A 17088-nucleotide genomic window follows, 5' to 3' on the forward strand; every position below is an offset into this window, starting at 1 on the left:
GTACCTATACCTTCATGATTTCTTAGTCATCTTAATAACTGTGGGATTTTCTGTAACCTGGCCACTAACCTTATCATTAGAGTGAAATTGAGCCTCTGATTTTACTAGTGATCTTCTAAATGCCTTTTCTGAGATTTTGTCTTCATCAAGATCTCTGCAACATTTAACACTGTTAAGAAGCTATTCTTGGGCAGCTAGGTGGCGCAGTGGATAGATCACCGGCCCTGAAGTCAGGAGGACCTGCGTTCAAATCCAGCGTCAGACAAAACACTTGATGCTTACTAGCTGTGTGACCCTGGGCAAGTCACTTAACCCCAATTGCCTAAAAACAGAAAACAAACAAACAAACAAAAAGAAGCTATTCTTTTCTGAAACTCACATGAAATATGAAAATACACTTAATTCCATTTTCTGTAACTAATATAATCCTTTTGGCTTCTAATATGTTAGCAGACCTTGTCCTATCTTTCTTGGAAATGTCTCTTGGATTTACCCCCTGTCCATTCCTCCCACTCCCATCTTAGTCTAGCACCACTACACATAACACCTAGAGTTATACAACAGCAGACCTTAAACAAGTGTCCCTGCTTCATATTTCTTTCCTTCTGATTAAGGGATACTTAACTTCGGGTCCATGAACTTTTTAAAAAAACATATTTTGATAACTACATTTCATACATTTTATTTCTTTTATATTCCTGTATATTTTATGTTTATTCTTCATAACCATTTTTCTGAGAAGGGAATCAAAAGCTTCACCAGACCCAGAGGGGTATGTGGTACAGAAACTTTAAGAGCCCGGTCATTAATGCAGGGAGACAGTCTATGAGACAGTGTTGTATAGTGGTTCAAGCACTAGTCAAGAAGACCTGATTTCAGGTCTTGTGACTGACACTGTGGTTGTGCTCTTGAATAATTTATTTAACCTCTCAGTGCCCCAGGCAACTCTGAGACTGACAGTTAAAGATCAGTTTCAAATCTATGTGGAAGGAAAGAATGACATCACTAGTCTGGACCAAAAAACTATAATTCATCTTGCATATTACATCCAAGCTCAGCTTTTTTTAAGAAGTCTTATTATATGATTTGTTTATTCAAAGGCCTGTAGTGTCTCAGTTTTAAATTCTTTAATATTAATATCTTAGTTTTACACAACCTTCATTTCTAAATGAATCCCTCTTCTCTCCAAGTGAGTCATCTTGTGTCACGAAGAATCAAAAAAGCAGTTCAACAAAAGGAGCCAAATCTTAACAGTTTGCGTATAGTATACCTGTGTACCTCCATTCTCTGCAAAGAAGGGAGGAGACTGCTTTTTCTCATCTCTTCCTTGTGGGCACATTCAGTGTCATTGTAATTACTTTTCAGATTTGTATTTTAATTTTATTGTTCTTTCTTTTTATGTTGTTATAGTTTTATGTATTGTTTTCTTAGTCCTGGTTGTTTTGTTCTTCATCAATTCAAATTAGTAAGACCTTGTTATGTGTCAGTCATATGCCAGGCATTGTGATAGGTGCTAGGGATGCAGAAACAAAAGTGAAACAGTCCTTGTCCTCAAAGAGCTTGCCTTTTGTTGGGGGAGACGAAATGTACATATGTAATTATATACAAGATGTATACAAAGTGAATAGTAGGTAATTTTGGGGAATAGGCAGTAGCAGTTGTGGTCATCCACATAGCTCTCATCAAGAAGATTGCATTTGATCAAATCTTTGAATTAAATTTGGATCTTAAGAGGTGAATATGAGAAGGGAGGACATTTCAGGCATGAAGGCATGGAGACAGGAGCTGGAATGTCTTATGTGAAAAACATAAAGACAATTTAGCTGGCATTTTATATATTGGTATCGCATAGGCTACAGGTTGACTGTTTACTTATTAGTAGCTTTCTTTCCTATACTTCTCTGATTTCTTCATATTCAGTGTTTATCATGTCACACTACATTCTCTCAAAACATTTTGTCCAGCCATTCCCCCAAACAATGGGCACCTACTTTGTTTTCATTTCTTTGCTACTACAAAAAATGCTGCTTTGAATATTTTGGTTTCTGTGGAGTATATGCCTAACAGTGGGATCTCTAAGTGAAAGAGTATGGATATTTGAGTCACCTTCTTCTTTATAATTCCAAATTGAATTATGAACTATTAATCATATGAAAGATTGCTCAAAAACATTAACTATAAGAGAAATGTAAATCAGAATATTTCTAAGATTTCACCTTACCCCCAGCAAATTGGCAGAGATGACAGAAGATGGGACTTGTCATTGTTGAAGGGCTTGAGGAGAACATTCTTAGTAGAGCTTTGACTTGGACCATTCATTGTATAAAGCAATTTGTGAAGAGGAAAAAAAATTAGTCACTATTACGTACTGAACTTAGTCCGTACTTCTCTTCCTGGCTTATAGTAAGCACTTAATGAAATTCTCATTGATTGATTGGTTTTCAAGACCCTTTGTAATTTGTACTCTCTGGCTTTATTTCTACTATTTCACAAGTCTCAACTTGATAACTAGATAAGGTAGTCTCAGTGAACTTTGTGCTCACACAAATGCACACGTGTGCGAAAAGACATGCACACCCTTTGCTCTATATTCTTTATAGTTGACTGACGGGCTTGACTTTAAAATGACATGCTGTTTGTTTGTCTCAAAATACATAACTATTGCCAGTGTTTTGGAAATTCATATTAACAAAAAATGTATATCTATTTGAATTAATAGTAATCAAAATGCTATTTTATACCTGACATAGATTCTTTATATTATCCTAAGCAAATCACTTTTAATAGAATGGTCAAACGGGTAATTGTTATTGATTTGTTATTAGAAATGCACAGACTTCATTGGAAGTATATCAGTTATGATTTTATTCCAATAAAAATTTGACTTCTGCTTTTAATGTCAGTTTTTATTTTACTCATTACATGCTGTTGTTTTTCTTTGGGCAGTTCTTGTCCTTAACATAGTTGAAATATTTTCCAAGCAATCTTACTCTGATGATTATCACTTCATTATTTCTTATGATTTTTAGAGACCTTGATCCTGCACCTAATCCTCCACATTTTCCATCACATGTGATCAAAGCAACATTGGCTTATATCAGCAATTGCCATAAAACCAAGTCTAAAAGTATTTTAGACATTCTTTCTAAGAACCCAGTAAGTATAAAATTATGAATCAGGTAACCAAAAAGAAATTCATCTATCTTTCAGCTAGAAATATGACCTCTTTGTATGTCTTATGAACTCCAGCTATGTCTTAGTAAACAATCATTTATTAAGCACTTAATAGTACTAAGCACTGGAAGTACAAATAGAAACAGAAAGACAGTCCTTGCCCTCAAGGAGTTTATGTTTTAATGAGGGAAGCCAACATAAAAAAGTAAAAGGGAACTGAAACATGAGGGGTGAGAAAGTCCTTTGGAGATGAGTCAGCACTGAAGCCTGGAGAGGGATGAAGACATCTTTGGCTTGGGCCTCCTTAAATCATAGGTTCCGTGAGGAACAGCCAATCAGAAGGTAAGACCATATAGAGGAAGGCTACTGCTGATTTGAGAAGTAGTCCAAGGTTGGGGTGAGTTTCCATGGTGAAGAGATTTTTATGGCATGAAAGAGAAAGTCCTTTGGAGAGGAATCAGAAGCTTAATTTGAAGAAAATGAAGGGTGATTTAAGAATGAAAAGATAGAGAATTAAGTCCATCAAAGGAAATAGATATCTTTTGTAGAAGGTAGAAAATATCTAAAGATTTTAGTTTTATAACTTTATGTTTCACACACTAGTATTTATTTACCTTTGTGTCACAGTTGGGTTATAAAGTTTATAGGTTACATTCCTTTTAGTTATTGTAGTTAGAAAGAAATGACTCGAGGCTTTGGGGATTAGGATTGGGAATGAGGCTGAGGCAGCACTCACAGGTAAATTCTAATCTAGGTCCCACCTGAGGTTTTCCTAAATTGTTCTCTTTAATGGGACTGTAATCCAGATCTGCTTAGTGAGGCGGCTTTTCTTGTTATATGCTGCTTTTAAGGTTTTCCTCTTCCCCTAGATTCTTTGGGCATTTCTTTATGGAAGTAGATTTACTTTTGGATAAGAACATTCCTCCAAATTATAGCTCATTTGAAAAAAAAAAGCACCTTTTAAAAACTGGCTTTAATAGCTTAAGGAAAAAATTCATAACTTTTGAAATAACATTTTGCATTTGGTCTAACATGTATCTAAATTGTATTTGCACTTTTGAATAAAAAACAGTTTATTTTTTGAATATTATATTTGATGTGTTTAAGAAGATTTTCATTAAAGTTTTTTTGTTTGTTTTTTAGGATTCCTTCCAGAAAATCCTTTTAGCCATATGTGAACAAGCAGCTGAAACAAATAATGTATATAAAAAAAATAGAATTCTTAAAATATATCATCTCTTTGTTAGTTTGTTACTGAGAGAAATAAAAAGTGGCTTGGGTGGAGCTTGGGCTTTTGTTCTTCGAGATGTTATTTATACCTTGATCCACTATATCAATAGCCGGTAAGTATGTTTTTTGATTAATATAATCCAAGGGACTGTTAGGTGGTACAGTGCATAGAGCGCTGAGCCTGGAGTCAGGAAGACCTGAGATCAAATCTGGCCTCAGGCACTAGTTATGTGACCCTGGGCAAGTCACTTAAGCTCTGTTTGCTTCACTTTAACACCTATCTCCCAGGATTATTGTGGGAATCACATTTGGTAATAATTATAAAGTGCTTGGCATAGTGCCTGGCACATAGAAATCACCATAAAAGTGTTATACTCTCTTATACTCTTATCCCTCACTCTGTTCACGTTATTTCAAATATGCCTTTAAAGATACTATCTTAAGATGTAGGAGCTCACAAGATATTTTTCAGAACAGTGCTCTCTGATATCTTATATCATACTTTAAGATTTGTGAAGCACTTTACATTTGTTATCTTACTTGATCCTCACAACAGATCTTGTAAATAATACAGATGTCATCTTAGTTTTACAGATAGAGAAATTGAGACTGAGATTACTCAGCAAATAAAAGTTTTCTGAGTTTTACTTTTAAATTATATCTCTATGGTTTATTGTTACGTTTTCACAAAATAAACTCTATATAGAATAACATCTAAATTTTGTAGGGGGAGGAACAGATCTGTAAATCTTTGATATGGGGAGCTCACATTTCTTTAACTCCCTTCATTAATGCAGATAAGTGATATCTTTTAATTTCTAGTCTTAGAAAGTTTGAGGACCTGAGAGGTTAAGTGACTTGCGCACGGCCATACATTTTTTATTGTCAGCTCTTTTGCTTTTTCATTTCAGTCCTTATTGCGTGTTAAAATATGTGATTTATAAAAACGATTACTCTGCCAACTTATATAAGAATCAGAGGAGATGAATACAAGTGTTTGGCTTTTGGACTAGGGAAAAAAAGACATTTTAAAATCAAGTTTTTCTTTCTGTATTAGGCCTTCTCACTTCATGGATGTATCATTACGCAGCTTCTCACTCTGCTGTGACCTGTTAAGTCAAGTTTGTCAGACAGCAGTGACTTACTGTAAGGATGCTTTGGAAAGCCACCTTCATGTTATTGTGGGGACAGTTATACCCTTAGTGGGTGACCAGCTGAAGATTCAGGAGCAGGTAATTTTCTGGACCATCTTAACAAGTATTTCTTTAAAATGGAATGTTGTTGGTAAGAATCATATGTCTTATGTATACCTTTTATTACTGGATTTTTAAAGGAATGTTTTAAATATAACCTATGTCAGAAATTGCATATTTTAAGTGTTCTAGTGCTTTTGCGGTTTTTAAAACACAATATCCTGCATTTTTAAAGCAACTATTTAATTCATTTGATTTCCTTGATTATAGTGGCAGTTTGTTATAGTTGTGCGAATTCTAATGAAGCCATTTTTTTTCTATGTACATTTAGGTCTTGGACTTGTTGAAATACCTAGTGATAGATAACAAAGACAATGAAAACCTTTATCATACAATTAGACTCCTAGACCCGTTTCCTGACCACGATGCCTTTAAGGACTTACGTATCGCTCAGCAGAAAATCAAATACAGTAAAGGACCCTTTTCACTCATGGAGGTAAAGTGATAACTAATCTGTTACTTAATTTCTGTGTGATGAAGAATCGGTAACCTGCATGACTGGAGCAGTTAGGAAAAAAGTGTCCAGAAATTGGTACATGGAATAACCTGGTAGAGAGAATAACTCTTTTCAGAGTACCCATCTCAGATGAACTACATTCTTGCATATAGAAAAAATTAATTGATGAGATTGCTGAGTCTCTTTCAGTGAGCTTTTAAAGAGTACAGGAGAGGTGTCAGCTACATTGTTTTGTTTCTTTGTCCAGCATTTTTTGTTGTTACTAGTTACTTTGTCTTTCTGAGTTACTAACATAAACTCTGAATTTAGATTGCATTTTAGAGGGAAACACTAAGGATGAAAGTATATGCTCAGATGTACAGACAGAAGCTGTGGTTTCTGTTTTCAGAACTAACCTCATAACCATTGCAGAGCCAGACTTGGGGATATTAGGGTATGACTTTAAAATAAGAATATCAATTATGCCCAAATATGTTGGCCTTTTCTGTACTCCTGGATCTGCCTTTGATATGGTTACTCTGATTCTTATGATTCTTAGTGTGGCCATGAGACTCATCAGGCAGTATGTTTATGTATGTTTATATATTTGAATGCCATAAAAATTACAGATAATGCTCTGTTAGAGTGTGGCAAGTTTTTCCAGATGCAGAATAGATCCCTGGGACCAGCTGCTTCTTACTACTTGTTGGGCTTCTTTCTTGCTAAGCAGAGGACAGTGTTTCATGTTTGCTTCCCATTGCATACATCCTCCTTCTGTCAGCAGTGTATTAGTAACCCTGACCTCCTATAGGCTCTCCAACGTGGTTATTTTCAGTTTTGGTCTTTTTTGCCCGTCTGATGGATGTAAGGTGGAGTTGTTCCAATCGGAGGTTCCAACTTATAAATAAATTTTTATTGCTATTTTGTGTTTACATCACCTCCATTTCCAAATGTATCTTCACCCACTCCTTCCTAGAGAGTCACCCTATACAAAGAATAAAAAACTAATCAACATATTGGAAAAAAGCCTGACGGTATATGCAGTGTTGCACACTCATAGTCCCTAACCTCTACAAAGAAGTTGGGGCTTGAAGTACCTTCTCATATCTTTTCCTTGGGGCCACTTGGTCATTATAACTTAATATTATTTGGTTTTGGTTATTTTATTGTTACTTTTATTTGTATCGTGGCAGTCATTGTTTATATTGTTTTCCTGGTTCTACTTTTTTGGCCTTGCTTCAATTCATATAAATTTCCCCAGGCTTCTCTGTACTGGATGACCATTTGTTGATTATATTGTAGAGGAGAATCTTTTTCAGGAGTAGGCTATTCTAGATGACCCCTGAGATTCTTTTTCTCTCTGATATTCTGTGATATATTGAATAGAAATTGAACTTAAATTAGATGGGATTGAATAGTTCTCTGCTGCCTGAATCCCTGCCTGCAATAAGTATTCTACAGGCCCCAAGACAGTCAGAAACATAATGACAGTATTGAATCTTATCTCATATCAGAAGGGAAAATATGAAAGATTCCGAATTAAAATGATAATTTTCTAATTTAGACTTAAATCTTACTCAGAGGGAATGCTTGTAAAACAGAGCCATTTTGAAAACAGGCCTTCTTCCAGTTTAGTAAATTTGTATCAAGAAGCATTTCATGTCTTTAAAAGAATGGAATCTTTGGAAAACTTAGATAATATTGTCAGTGTATTTTTTTTCCTTCTTATGGACTTGGAACTTTCTTGTGTGGGCATTTAAAAACTAAATACTATGTTTAGCTTCATTTTGGGGGAATCTGAAAATAGGTATTGAAAAATTTTTGATAACTGATCTCCTGCACAGGCTCTTTATCTCCTATGTCCATTCCATGTGATCATTGCCAGCTCTGTGTATTCCAAAATTGAGCTCTGTAGTCAGTCAGCAGGCATTTATTAGGTGCTTACTATATGCTAGGCACCATGCTAAGCTCTTGGGGTAGAGAGAAAGGCAAAAAAAAAAATCTCTTTCCTCAAAAAGCTCACATTCTCATGGGAAAAATAATATGCAAACAACTATGTACATACAAGATATATAAAGTATAAATAGTAAGCACTCTCAGGGGGAAGAAACTAACATTATGGGAAATTGGAAGGGATTCCTACAGAATATAAGATATGAGCTGATACTTGAAGGGAAGCCAGGGGAGCCCTGAGGTAGAGATAAGAAGGGAGAGCATTCTAGGCATGGTAGATCCCAGTGAAAAGTACAGAGTCTGGAGATGGAGTGTCCTGTGTAAGGAACAGCAAGAGGGCCAATGTCTCTGGATAACAAAGGATGCAGAGAGGAATAAAATGTAAAAAAATTGGAAAGGTAGGAAAGGGCCAAGGTAGGGACTCATTGGAATTTATTGAGTGGGGAGCGAGGGGTATATGTGTAATTTTTTTTCAATTTGCCAAATTCTTGCTTTGTCATTCACATCTCAATCCCACTTCCCTAGCTAATCACAGAATCAGATACCCTGGCCTTGCTCTATCCCCTTAGTCATTCTTTTTTTTAACAGCAACTGAAGATCATCAGCATCTCTAGTTGTAAAGAAAAACATCCAGATCTTGGGACAGAGTAAAGATGGTGAGATCTAGTCACAGAGTAGGGAAGACAGGTATGGGTGGAGAGGGCCTAAAGAATGTGTTCAAGACCAAGATCTGAAGAGTGGAGTGTCAGATCCAAATCTGAGAGTAGGGGTTAAGTAGGGTATAAGGGGAGAGGGATTGTAGAGAGCATCTCCCAGGACTTGGCCTGAAAGCACATGGTCTCCACCTCGGTAAGGTATAGGGAGCAGCATCAGGGCCTGAGAGTCTACCCTCTGATCAGAACAACAAGCCCGCTAGGTAAATGTAGGCTTCATGCTGGTTCAGCAGCTCCCGTAGCAGCATCTTGTGCTTCTGGAGGTGGTGCTGTACATAAATCTTTTCTTCTTGGTCCATGGAGAATGCAGTGATGAAGGTCAGGAAGCCTGTCTGAATGAGTTTTTGTCATTCTGTCTCACAGAATTTGTCCCTCTGGCAACAAAGTTTCCTGCCTGGCCCTGTGCCACATGTTCCTGGATGTCTGCATGGAAGGGGGGGCAACACTAATAACAGGCTCCACCTTGACCACAGGTGTGTTGGGTTCTAAAAGTCATGAAGGTTGTGGTTGGTCTTTATGCTTTAGGACATTGGCTTGGATAGCTGAGCGGAAGATGGATTGTAGTAGGGAGAGACTTGCAGCAAGGAGACCAACCAGAATCCTGTTGCAGTAGTCCAGGTGTGAGGTGATAAGGGCCTGCACTTTTTTTGCCATCTGTGTCAGAAGAGAGAAGAGGGTATATTCAAGAGATGTTCCTTGTGTAGAAACTACATGACTTGTCACCAGATTGGTTATGTGAGGTAAGAGAGGGAGGAGTCAAGAATGATACTTAGGTTATGAGCCTGGGTGATTAGGATGATGATGATGCCCTTGACAGAAAGAGGGAAGCTTGGCAGAGGGGAAGATTTGGGGGGAAAGATAGTTAAGTTTTGGACATGTTGAGTTTAAGATGTCTATTGGATATCTTGTTCAAGATATCTGAATGGCATTTGGAGATGTGAGACTGGAGGTCAGCATAGAGATTAAGACTGGAAAAATAGATCTGACAGTGATATGCATGGAGGTGATAATTGAGTCCTTGGAAGCTGATGAGATCACCAAGCTAGATCAAAGATCCATTCAGTAACCTTATAGGAAAGACTTGAATTTGAAAGACATGAAAAAAAGAATTTGAAATGGAAGAAGAGATTTATTCCTATATGTTATATAAAAAATATCAATCTTCATGCAGTATCTATAGATACTGCAATCTTCCTTTCATAGTTAAATGCTTTCACTGAGTCTGCCATGTGTCTTTTATAGTGTATATAAATAATAGCACAATTTCAGACATCTAAAATCAGGAACTGAATTTTATGCTTTCTTATAGGGTTCTTGGGCCAAATTTGCTTTTAGTAAAATTATGATATGAGTGAGTGTGTGTGTGTGTCTTCTTTTTTCTTCCCGTTTCATTTCTATTTTGCACCAAAACTGGGATAAGAATGATCATTTCTTACCTTTATTAATGGGGTATGGGCCCAAGCCGAGACTTTTGCCCCTTGCTCCAAAAAGAATTTGGGTCCCATTTGTCTACAGGTCCCAGAAAACCCTTAAACTTTCTTTGACCTCACTCTGATCTCAAATGGTTACCTGAGGCTATACTCTAGTCAACTGGCCTTTCCTTATCTCTTATTCCCACTCTATCTCCCTTTGAAGCTTTGGATCCTAGTTTTTGATATATCCCATCTTTGATCTCATCCAGACCCAATTCAGCCTCTTCCTTCCAGTTCTTTGTTACCCTAATAAAAAGCTAACCCTTCATTGTCTATTCCCGGGTGACCCCATCCAGATACTCCCATTCTCCCCAAACTCATCCTCCAGTCACCCAGATCCTCTTCCCAGCCCCCGCTCTGGTCACCCAAAATTACTTGAGTGTATATAAGATCTACCTGGGCCCCCCTTTAAACGCTGAGATTTCCTCCATAGCGCTTCTTACTAGTGTCACTAATGTTCAGATTCCTGGCCTGTATGGCCCATCCCTAATAAAACTTTGTCTCTGGTTGAAAGAAAATTTTGTTCAGATTCCTTCGGGCAGGGCACGAGTGTTGTGCTGGGGTCCCAGCACCCCAAGAATCTAGACCTCATCATTATGATTCAGGAAAATGGACAAAAGGACTTTCTAGAAAAGGCAGTACTTATAGGTTGACATTATCGATATTATTATGAAATATTTCTATGTTATTCCTAATAATTCCAGCTGTGAAAAAACTTATATTGATGATGGTTTAGGTCAGACAACATTGAAATTCTGAAAATAACCTGTTATAAGGAAAAAGCATTTTGTCTGCTTTGAACTGGAGCCTGTCTAGAGCCAGTAATGGGGATGGGACTAGACCCCAAAAAGGAAAAAACCCTGGATTTTCCCTCATGGCTAAATCTCTGGCATTCCTCTGAGGCTAGAATCCTATCAACTAGCCTTTCATTATCACCTAAATCTACCTGCAGATGGCCCTCAGCCACTTCCCACCCTTAATCCTATCTGGACTCCCTTCTCCCTTGCCCATGTGGTCCAGTTCCAGGCATTCTGTTCACCCCAGGTTATTGGCCACTCCCATCCAGATCCAGGCAGCCCAGACTACTTGACCACTCCTAGATCCCTCCCACAGTCTTTCTGTATATAAGTTCCATCTTGTCTCCATTAAGGTGCTCAGATTCTTAAAGTCTGGCCCACTTGCATTAGCAATTCCAATGCTTAGATTCGCCCAATATGACGGATGTTCTATTAAACCTTGTCTCTGGCTGAAAAAAAGCTTGGGTCGATTTCTTTTAGACAAGACCCATGTGTCGTGATTTTGGGGTCTCAGCACCCCAGACCTCAACACCAGCATGGTATAATGAAAAGCACATTGAATTAGAGAGTCAGGAAACCTACATTCTAGTCCTTCATTCATTGTGTGACCTTGGACAAATCACCTAGCCTTATCAGGCCTCATTTTCTTCATTTTAAAATGAGAGACCTGGACAATATCTCATCGAGCTTTATGTGTGTTTGACATTTGTCTGTTTGATATGTGCGTATTATAATGTTATGTGCATATCTTTATACCATACTTATTTTAAAGCCGTCTTTTCTGTATGCGTACTCTAATGATAAGTATTGTAACATACTGTTCTTGTTATCCCTTGAGATTCTTATCTGTATTGTCCTTTAAATCCTCCTCAGAAGGTCAACTCCATGCACTGGCAGACTTTTTATATAGCTATTATTTCAGTCTTTAATTCTTGTTTAGTATTGGAAGCAATTTTAAATTAATTTTTTTCCTTTCTAGGAAATTAACCATTTCCTTTCAGTAAGTGTCTGTGATTCACTGCCTTTGACTAGACTTGAAGGATTAAAGGAACTTCGAAAGCAATTGGAACAACATAAAGATCAGATGAAGGACCTTTTGAAAGAGTCTCAGGGTACCAAATTATTATGGCATTTTTTTTTACACTATAGAAGCTCATTATATAGAGGAATTCAATTAATAAATGTTTTGAAATAAAGCAAAAATTCTTTCCTAATGTTCATCTTCCCTAATTTATCTCTTTTTAGAGTTTAGATTTTTATGTATCAGATTATCTTAATTTAGAAGCAAACCTGTGATTTCTTATATACAACATGTCATTTTTTATGCATACTTATTACAAAGTCTAGTTTGATTAAAACATAAACTAAGTAAAGAGGACTTGGTGAAGCCTGGAAAAGTAAATTGGGACCAAATTGTGCGACACTTTGAATGCCAGGCTAACGATTTGAAATTTTATTCAGTAGGTTATAAGGAGTAATGAGTTTTTGCGTGTTAGATTAAGGTGATCAGAGTTATGTGTCATATTATAGAAATCTTGTAGATTTTCTTAAATGTAGCTTTCCTGTTGACAGTAATTATTCTGGGGATGGATCATGATTGTGATGTAAAGATAAACTGCATCAACAGTTTTTTTTTTAAATGAAAGAGATGGGGCCAATGAGAATATCCTTCCTGTAGAAATCCAACTACAGACATATTTTTTGTTGTAAATTCTGTGTTCCTCATTGAACTCCATTGCTGGAGACCTGGAAAAAAGAGAGTATGTACTGGTTTATATTCCAGTAATTCCTAAAGGTCCTTTATGAAGCTAGTATTCTGGGTTTCATTATAATAATAGCACACACACACCACCCCCCTCTTAGGTTCTTCCCAAAATATTATTTTTACATTTGTACATATGAGAGCTTGAAAAATTTAAGTGACTTCCATGGTCATAGAAATAGTGGCTGGCAAAACTGTGACTCAAACCTAGGTCTTTTCCAAGTCCAGTGCCTTTCTGCCAGGTTGATTGTATTTTATCATCAGCACCAATGATTTTGTTACTTTAGAATTCTTTTGAGCCTTTTCCTTTCATCCTAAAATTTGCCCCACTAGCTTATCTCTTCCTGTGTTTCAGATGTTGCTGGTTGCATTTTTACCATTTGTATGGCTGACTTTTATATTTTTAGGGTGTTCCAAACATATTTAATGTGCACTTACTGAGGGGAATATACTTGAAATATACAAATCAGCAAACATTAAAGAAGTGATAACTCTGTGTACAGCATTGAGAAGTACAAAAACAAACCAGGCTCTGCCCTCAAAGAACTTACATTTGCTTCACATAGGGACTGATGAACAAAAAACAGGACCCTCCCTTGGCATCAGCTTCATCATTTATAAATCTTACAAATGGAAAGGATTGAATTCAGTGGTCTCTGGCAATCCTTATAGCTCTGGATCTATGATCCAGTGAATTATAGTTAGATAATTTAATTGCTTGTTGTGATTGTTGTCTCATCTGGTAGAGTGTAAACTCCTTGAAAGCAGGAATTATTTCTCTTTTGCCTTTGTACTCCCAGTCCCTAGCAGGTGTCTTGCACACAGTGCTTAATAAATATTTGTTTTTGAACTGATGTATGTGTATTTTAAATAAAAATGGGATGTTTATAATAATTTTTTTCCATCATAATCCTAGATAACCCACAAGATGGCATTATGGTAAAGCTTACTGTGAGTTTATTGCAGTTATCCAAGATGGCAATAAACCATACTGGTGAAAAGGAAGTGTTAGGTAAGTGATTTTAAAAATTTTTATTATTTATTATTTAGCATTCATCTTTTAGAAATGTTGAGTTCTGAATTCTCTTCTTCCAGTCCCTCTCCCACCCACTATGAAGGTAAGAAATATCACTTATACCTGTGAAATCATGCAAAACATGTTTCCATATCAGCCACATTGTAAATGAAAAAAACAGGCCAAAAACCCCGAGAAAAATAAAGACAGTAAAAAAGTATGTTTCAATCAGCATTCAGATTCTGTCAGTTATTTTTCTGGGGATGGATAGCTTTTTTTCATCAGAAGTCCTTTGTGATTGTCTTAGATCACTATACTGATCAGAATGGCTAAGTCTTTCATAGTTGATCATTCTACAGTACTGCTGTTACTGTGTACAATGTTCTTCTGGTTCTACTCACTTCACTTTGCATCAGTTCATCTAAGTCTTCCCAGGTTTTTCTGAAAGCATCTTGCTCATCATTTCTTATAGCACAATAGTATTCCATCACAATCATATACCACAAGGTAAAATTTTTAGCGTAATAAATGTATGTAAATTTTCATAAACAGTTATTTACATCTTATACATCAAAATCTTTACCACCATAGAAAAATATAGTGCAGTTTTGTTAATTTGGGTGTTAGGAAAACGAGGCATGTTAGTTTTCTTTCATACTTTTTTTTCCCTTCTCAGATTTAAAAGTGGATGATAGGACAATGTTTTATTCATGTAAATTGTGTGTTTAAACAGTTATTACACGTGTCCATATGCAAAGGACTTGGGGCAAATCATAAATGCCTTCTTGCTTCCAGAGTTAGTCAACAGACATGTGCCAGAGTTACACTGAATTCTGAGAAGCATAACTACAAAAAAGTTTTGAGACTAGACTTTATGGAGTAAAGTAGCATTCTGTGTTTTGTGTCCAGTAGAAAAAATGATTTTTTTCCCCAGATGTATTTGGGAACAATTTTTCCCAATATAGGAAGCAAATTTTCTGCTTTGTACAGATTTTCATAGATTCAGAACAGGAGAGGGAAGGAAATGTCTAGCTCAAAATTGTTCTAGCACTATTGCCTCAAATATGACAAATGGTAGTAATGGAAAGTATTTCTACTCTTCCAGCTGTGCCTTCTCCTCATAACTTCTATAGAATAGCATGGCATCCAGTAGAAAGGTACTCCTTTCTAAGCCCTCTAATTAGAAAAATATCACCTTCTTTCTCACAAGGCAGCAAGCAGTTATTAAGCACTATAAATCTTGGGAATACAATACAAGTAGCAAAAAAAACAAAAAAGCACCTCACAGTGCTTACATTCTATTGGGGAAGACATCACACAAAAGGGGACTGAAAAGCAGCTGGGAAGAATGAAGGTTCTTGAAGAGGGGCATGGTATGGAAGTCCAGGAAGTCAGAAGGGAATGAAGATTGGCTGGCCTGTGGCCTCTCCAAAATGGAAACCCCAGAAAAAAAAAAAAGGCACCAGGGGAGCAGGGGGCTGGCATGACAGATGGAGGTTTTAGGGTGAGACTATAGCAGAGACCTGGTCTTGAAGTCTGGAAAGTCAGAAGCACCCATAATTTACCTTCTCCTAGTGCAAATGTAGACACTGCCAGAACCCTGCAGGATCACAAGTGACTGCTGTAATGCTTGGCACCTTTCCAGTATGGGTTTATGCCACTATTCTGTATAATTCATGTGCCAGAAAATTGTTCTGATTATGTGTTTTGATTTAGTGTGATTTGCACTAAATTATAAATCTGCTTCTGACCTTATCATTCTACTGAAATTGCTCCCTACAAAGTTACTATCTCCAAAGTGCTGTTGTGCTAGAATTAGGCTTATTTGTAAGTTCTTTTAGGTCTTCAGAGTGAAACTTACTGTTTCTGTCTCCTCTTTCATCCACACCCAAGTGCACATCCCATTCTCTAATTTGTGGATTTCTTTGAATAAGGTATACCCTTTCCACTCCTGTATTTTAATTATAAATCTCATCACACCGAGTCTTGGTGACTTCTATAAATTTATCAATTCATGTTAAAATTTGAAGTTCACCTTGTTGATTACATATATTCTATACATAGATGCCTAAGGCCATGATTAGTTTTTCTGTACCCTCTCCATTGCTCACTGGCTGAGTGGCTGAATGACCTCTTTGGAGACAGTGGTGTTCCATGACTTACAGCCATTCAGTGATACTGGAAGGTTACTGGTGTTAAGAAGAGCTTTTGTGTCTGTTAGAAATTTGAGGTCATTCAAGGCCTAAAGAAATTTGTTTCTTTACTTCACCCTAGATCTTTTACAATATATTGTGAAAAAGTAAACTTTTCTTGGCATTAAGAGATTATTTTAGTTTTTTCAACATTGCAGAAATTCTACAAAAAATTCAGCTTATACCAAAATGGTATTTCTATTTGTAGAGGCCATTGGAAGCTGCTTGGGAGAAGTGGGTCCTTTAGATTTTTCTACAATAGCCATTAAACATGGTAAAGATGTGTCTTATTCCAAGGCCATTGACTTATTTGAGGATAAAGAACTACAGTGGACCTTCATAATGCTCACATACCTAAATAATGTACTGGTAGAAGATTGGTGAGTATTTAATGATAGTTTTTCTGTAATACTACCTAATTTATCTGTCTTCTAGGAAATGAGATTGCATATGAATGAATTTTCCATATGTTCAGTTGTTTTCTAGTCATGTCTAACTCTTTGTGGCCCCATTTGGGGTTTTCTTGGAAAACGTACTGGGGTGGTTTGCCATTTCCTTCTCCAGCTCATTTTACAGATGAGGAAACTGAGGCAAATATGGTTAAGTGACTTGCCTAGGATCACACAGCTGGTAAATATTTGAGGTTGGATTTAAACTGATGAAGATGAGTCTTGACAAATGAAGTTTTTAAGTACCAAATTTAAAAAAAAATTAGCCATTTTTGATAGAAACTTTTCTGGAATGCGTGATACATTTCTCTGCCATTTCAAACAGTATGTTGAATAAAACAACCTTTCTTAATGATCCAGAATTAAGATTTTCAGTTATTGAGTTAGACTAAAATATAGTAGCTTTTCTTCTTTTTCTCTTGTTATCAGAACATCTCCAATTATTTCTGCTATTGATATGAATGTCTCCTACAACTTTTCCTATTTTTGGTTGCTTTTAATCTCTTCTGGTCTGAGAAATCAGATAATCAGGTTTGTTTTATATATGTATATGTAAATATCTGAAGTCAAATTTGAACTCAGGTTCTCCTAACTCCAGGCCCAGCTCTATCCATGGTGCCACCTAACTGACTCTAGGAGGAG

General features: G+C 36.6%; 1 protein-coding gene across 1 annotated transcript in view; it reads left to right on the forward strand.

Moving 5' to 3' along the window:
- Nucleotides 1-17088, forward strand: part of ATM (ATM serine/threonine kinase) — a 121770-nt gene that overhangs the window by 55057 nt on the left and 49625 nt on the right. Inside the window, 7 exon segments of the mRNA XM_020996097.2 lie at nt 3030-3156; nt 4318-4517; nt 5462-5636; nt 5929-6093; nt 12008-12140; nt 13707-13802; nt 16206-16377. Coding sequence (XP_020851756.2) covers nt 3030-3156; nt 4318-4517; nt 5462-5636; nt 5929-6093; nt 12008-12140; nt 13707-13802; nt 16206-16377 — 1068 coding nt within the window.

Source organism: Phascolarctos cinereus, unplaced genomic scaffold (genome assembly GCF_003287225.1).
Source record: "Phascolarctos cinereus isolate Bilbo 61053 unplaced genomic scaffold, phaCin_HiC Scaffold_726;HRSCAF=1367, whole genome shotgun sequence".
NCBI classification, from domain to species: Eukaryota; Metazoa; Chordata; class Mammalia; order Diprotodontia; family Phascolarctidae; genus Phascolarctos; species Phascolarctos cinereus.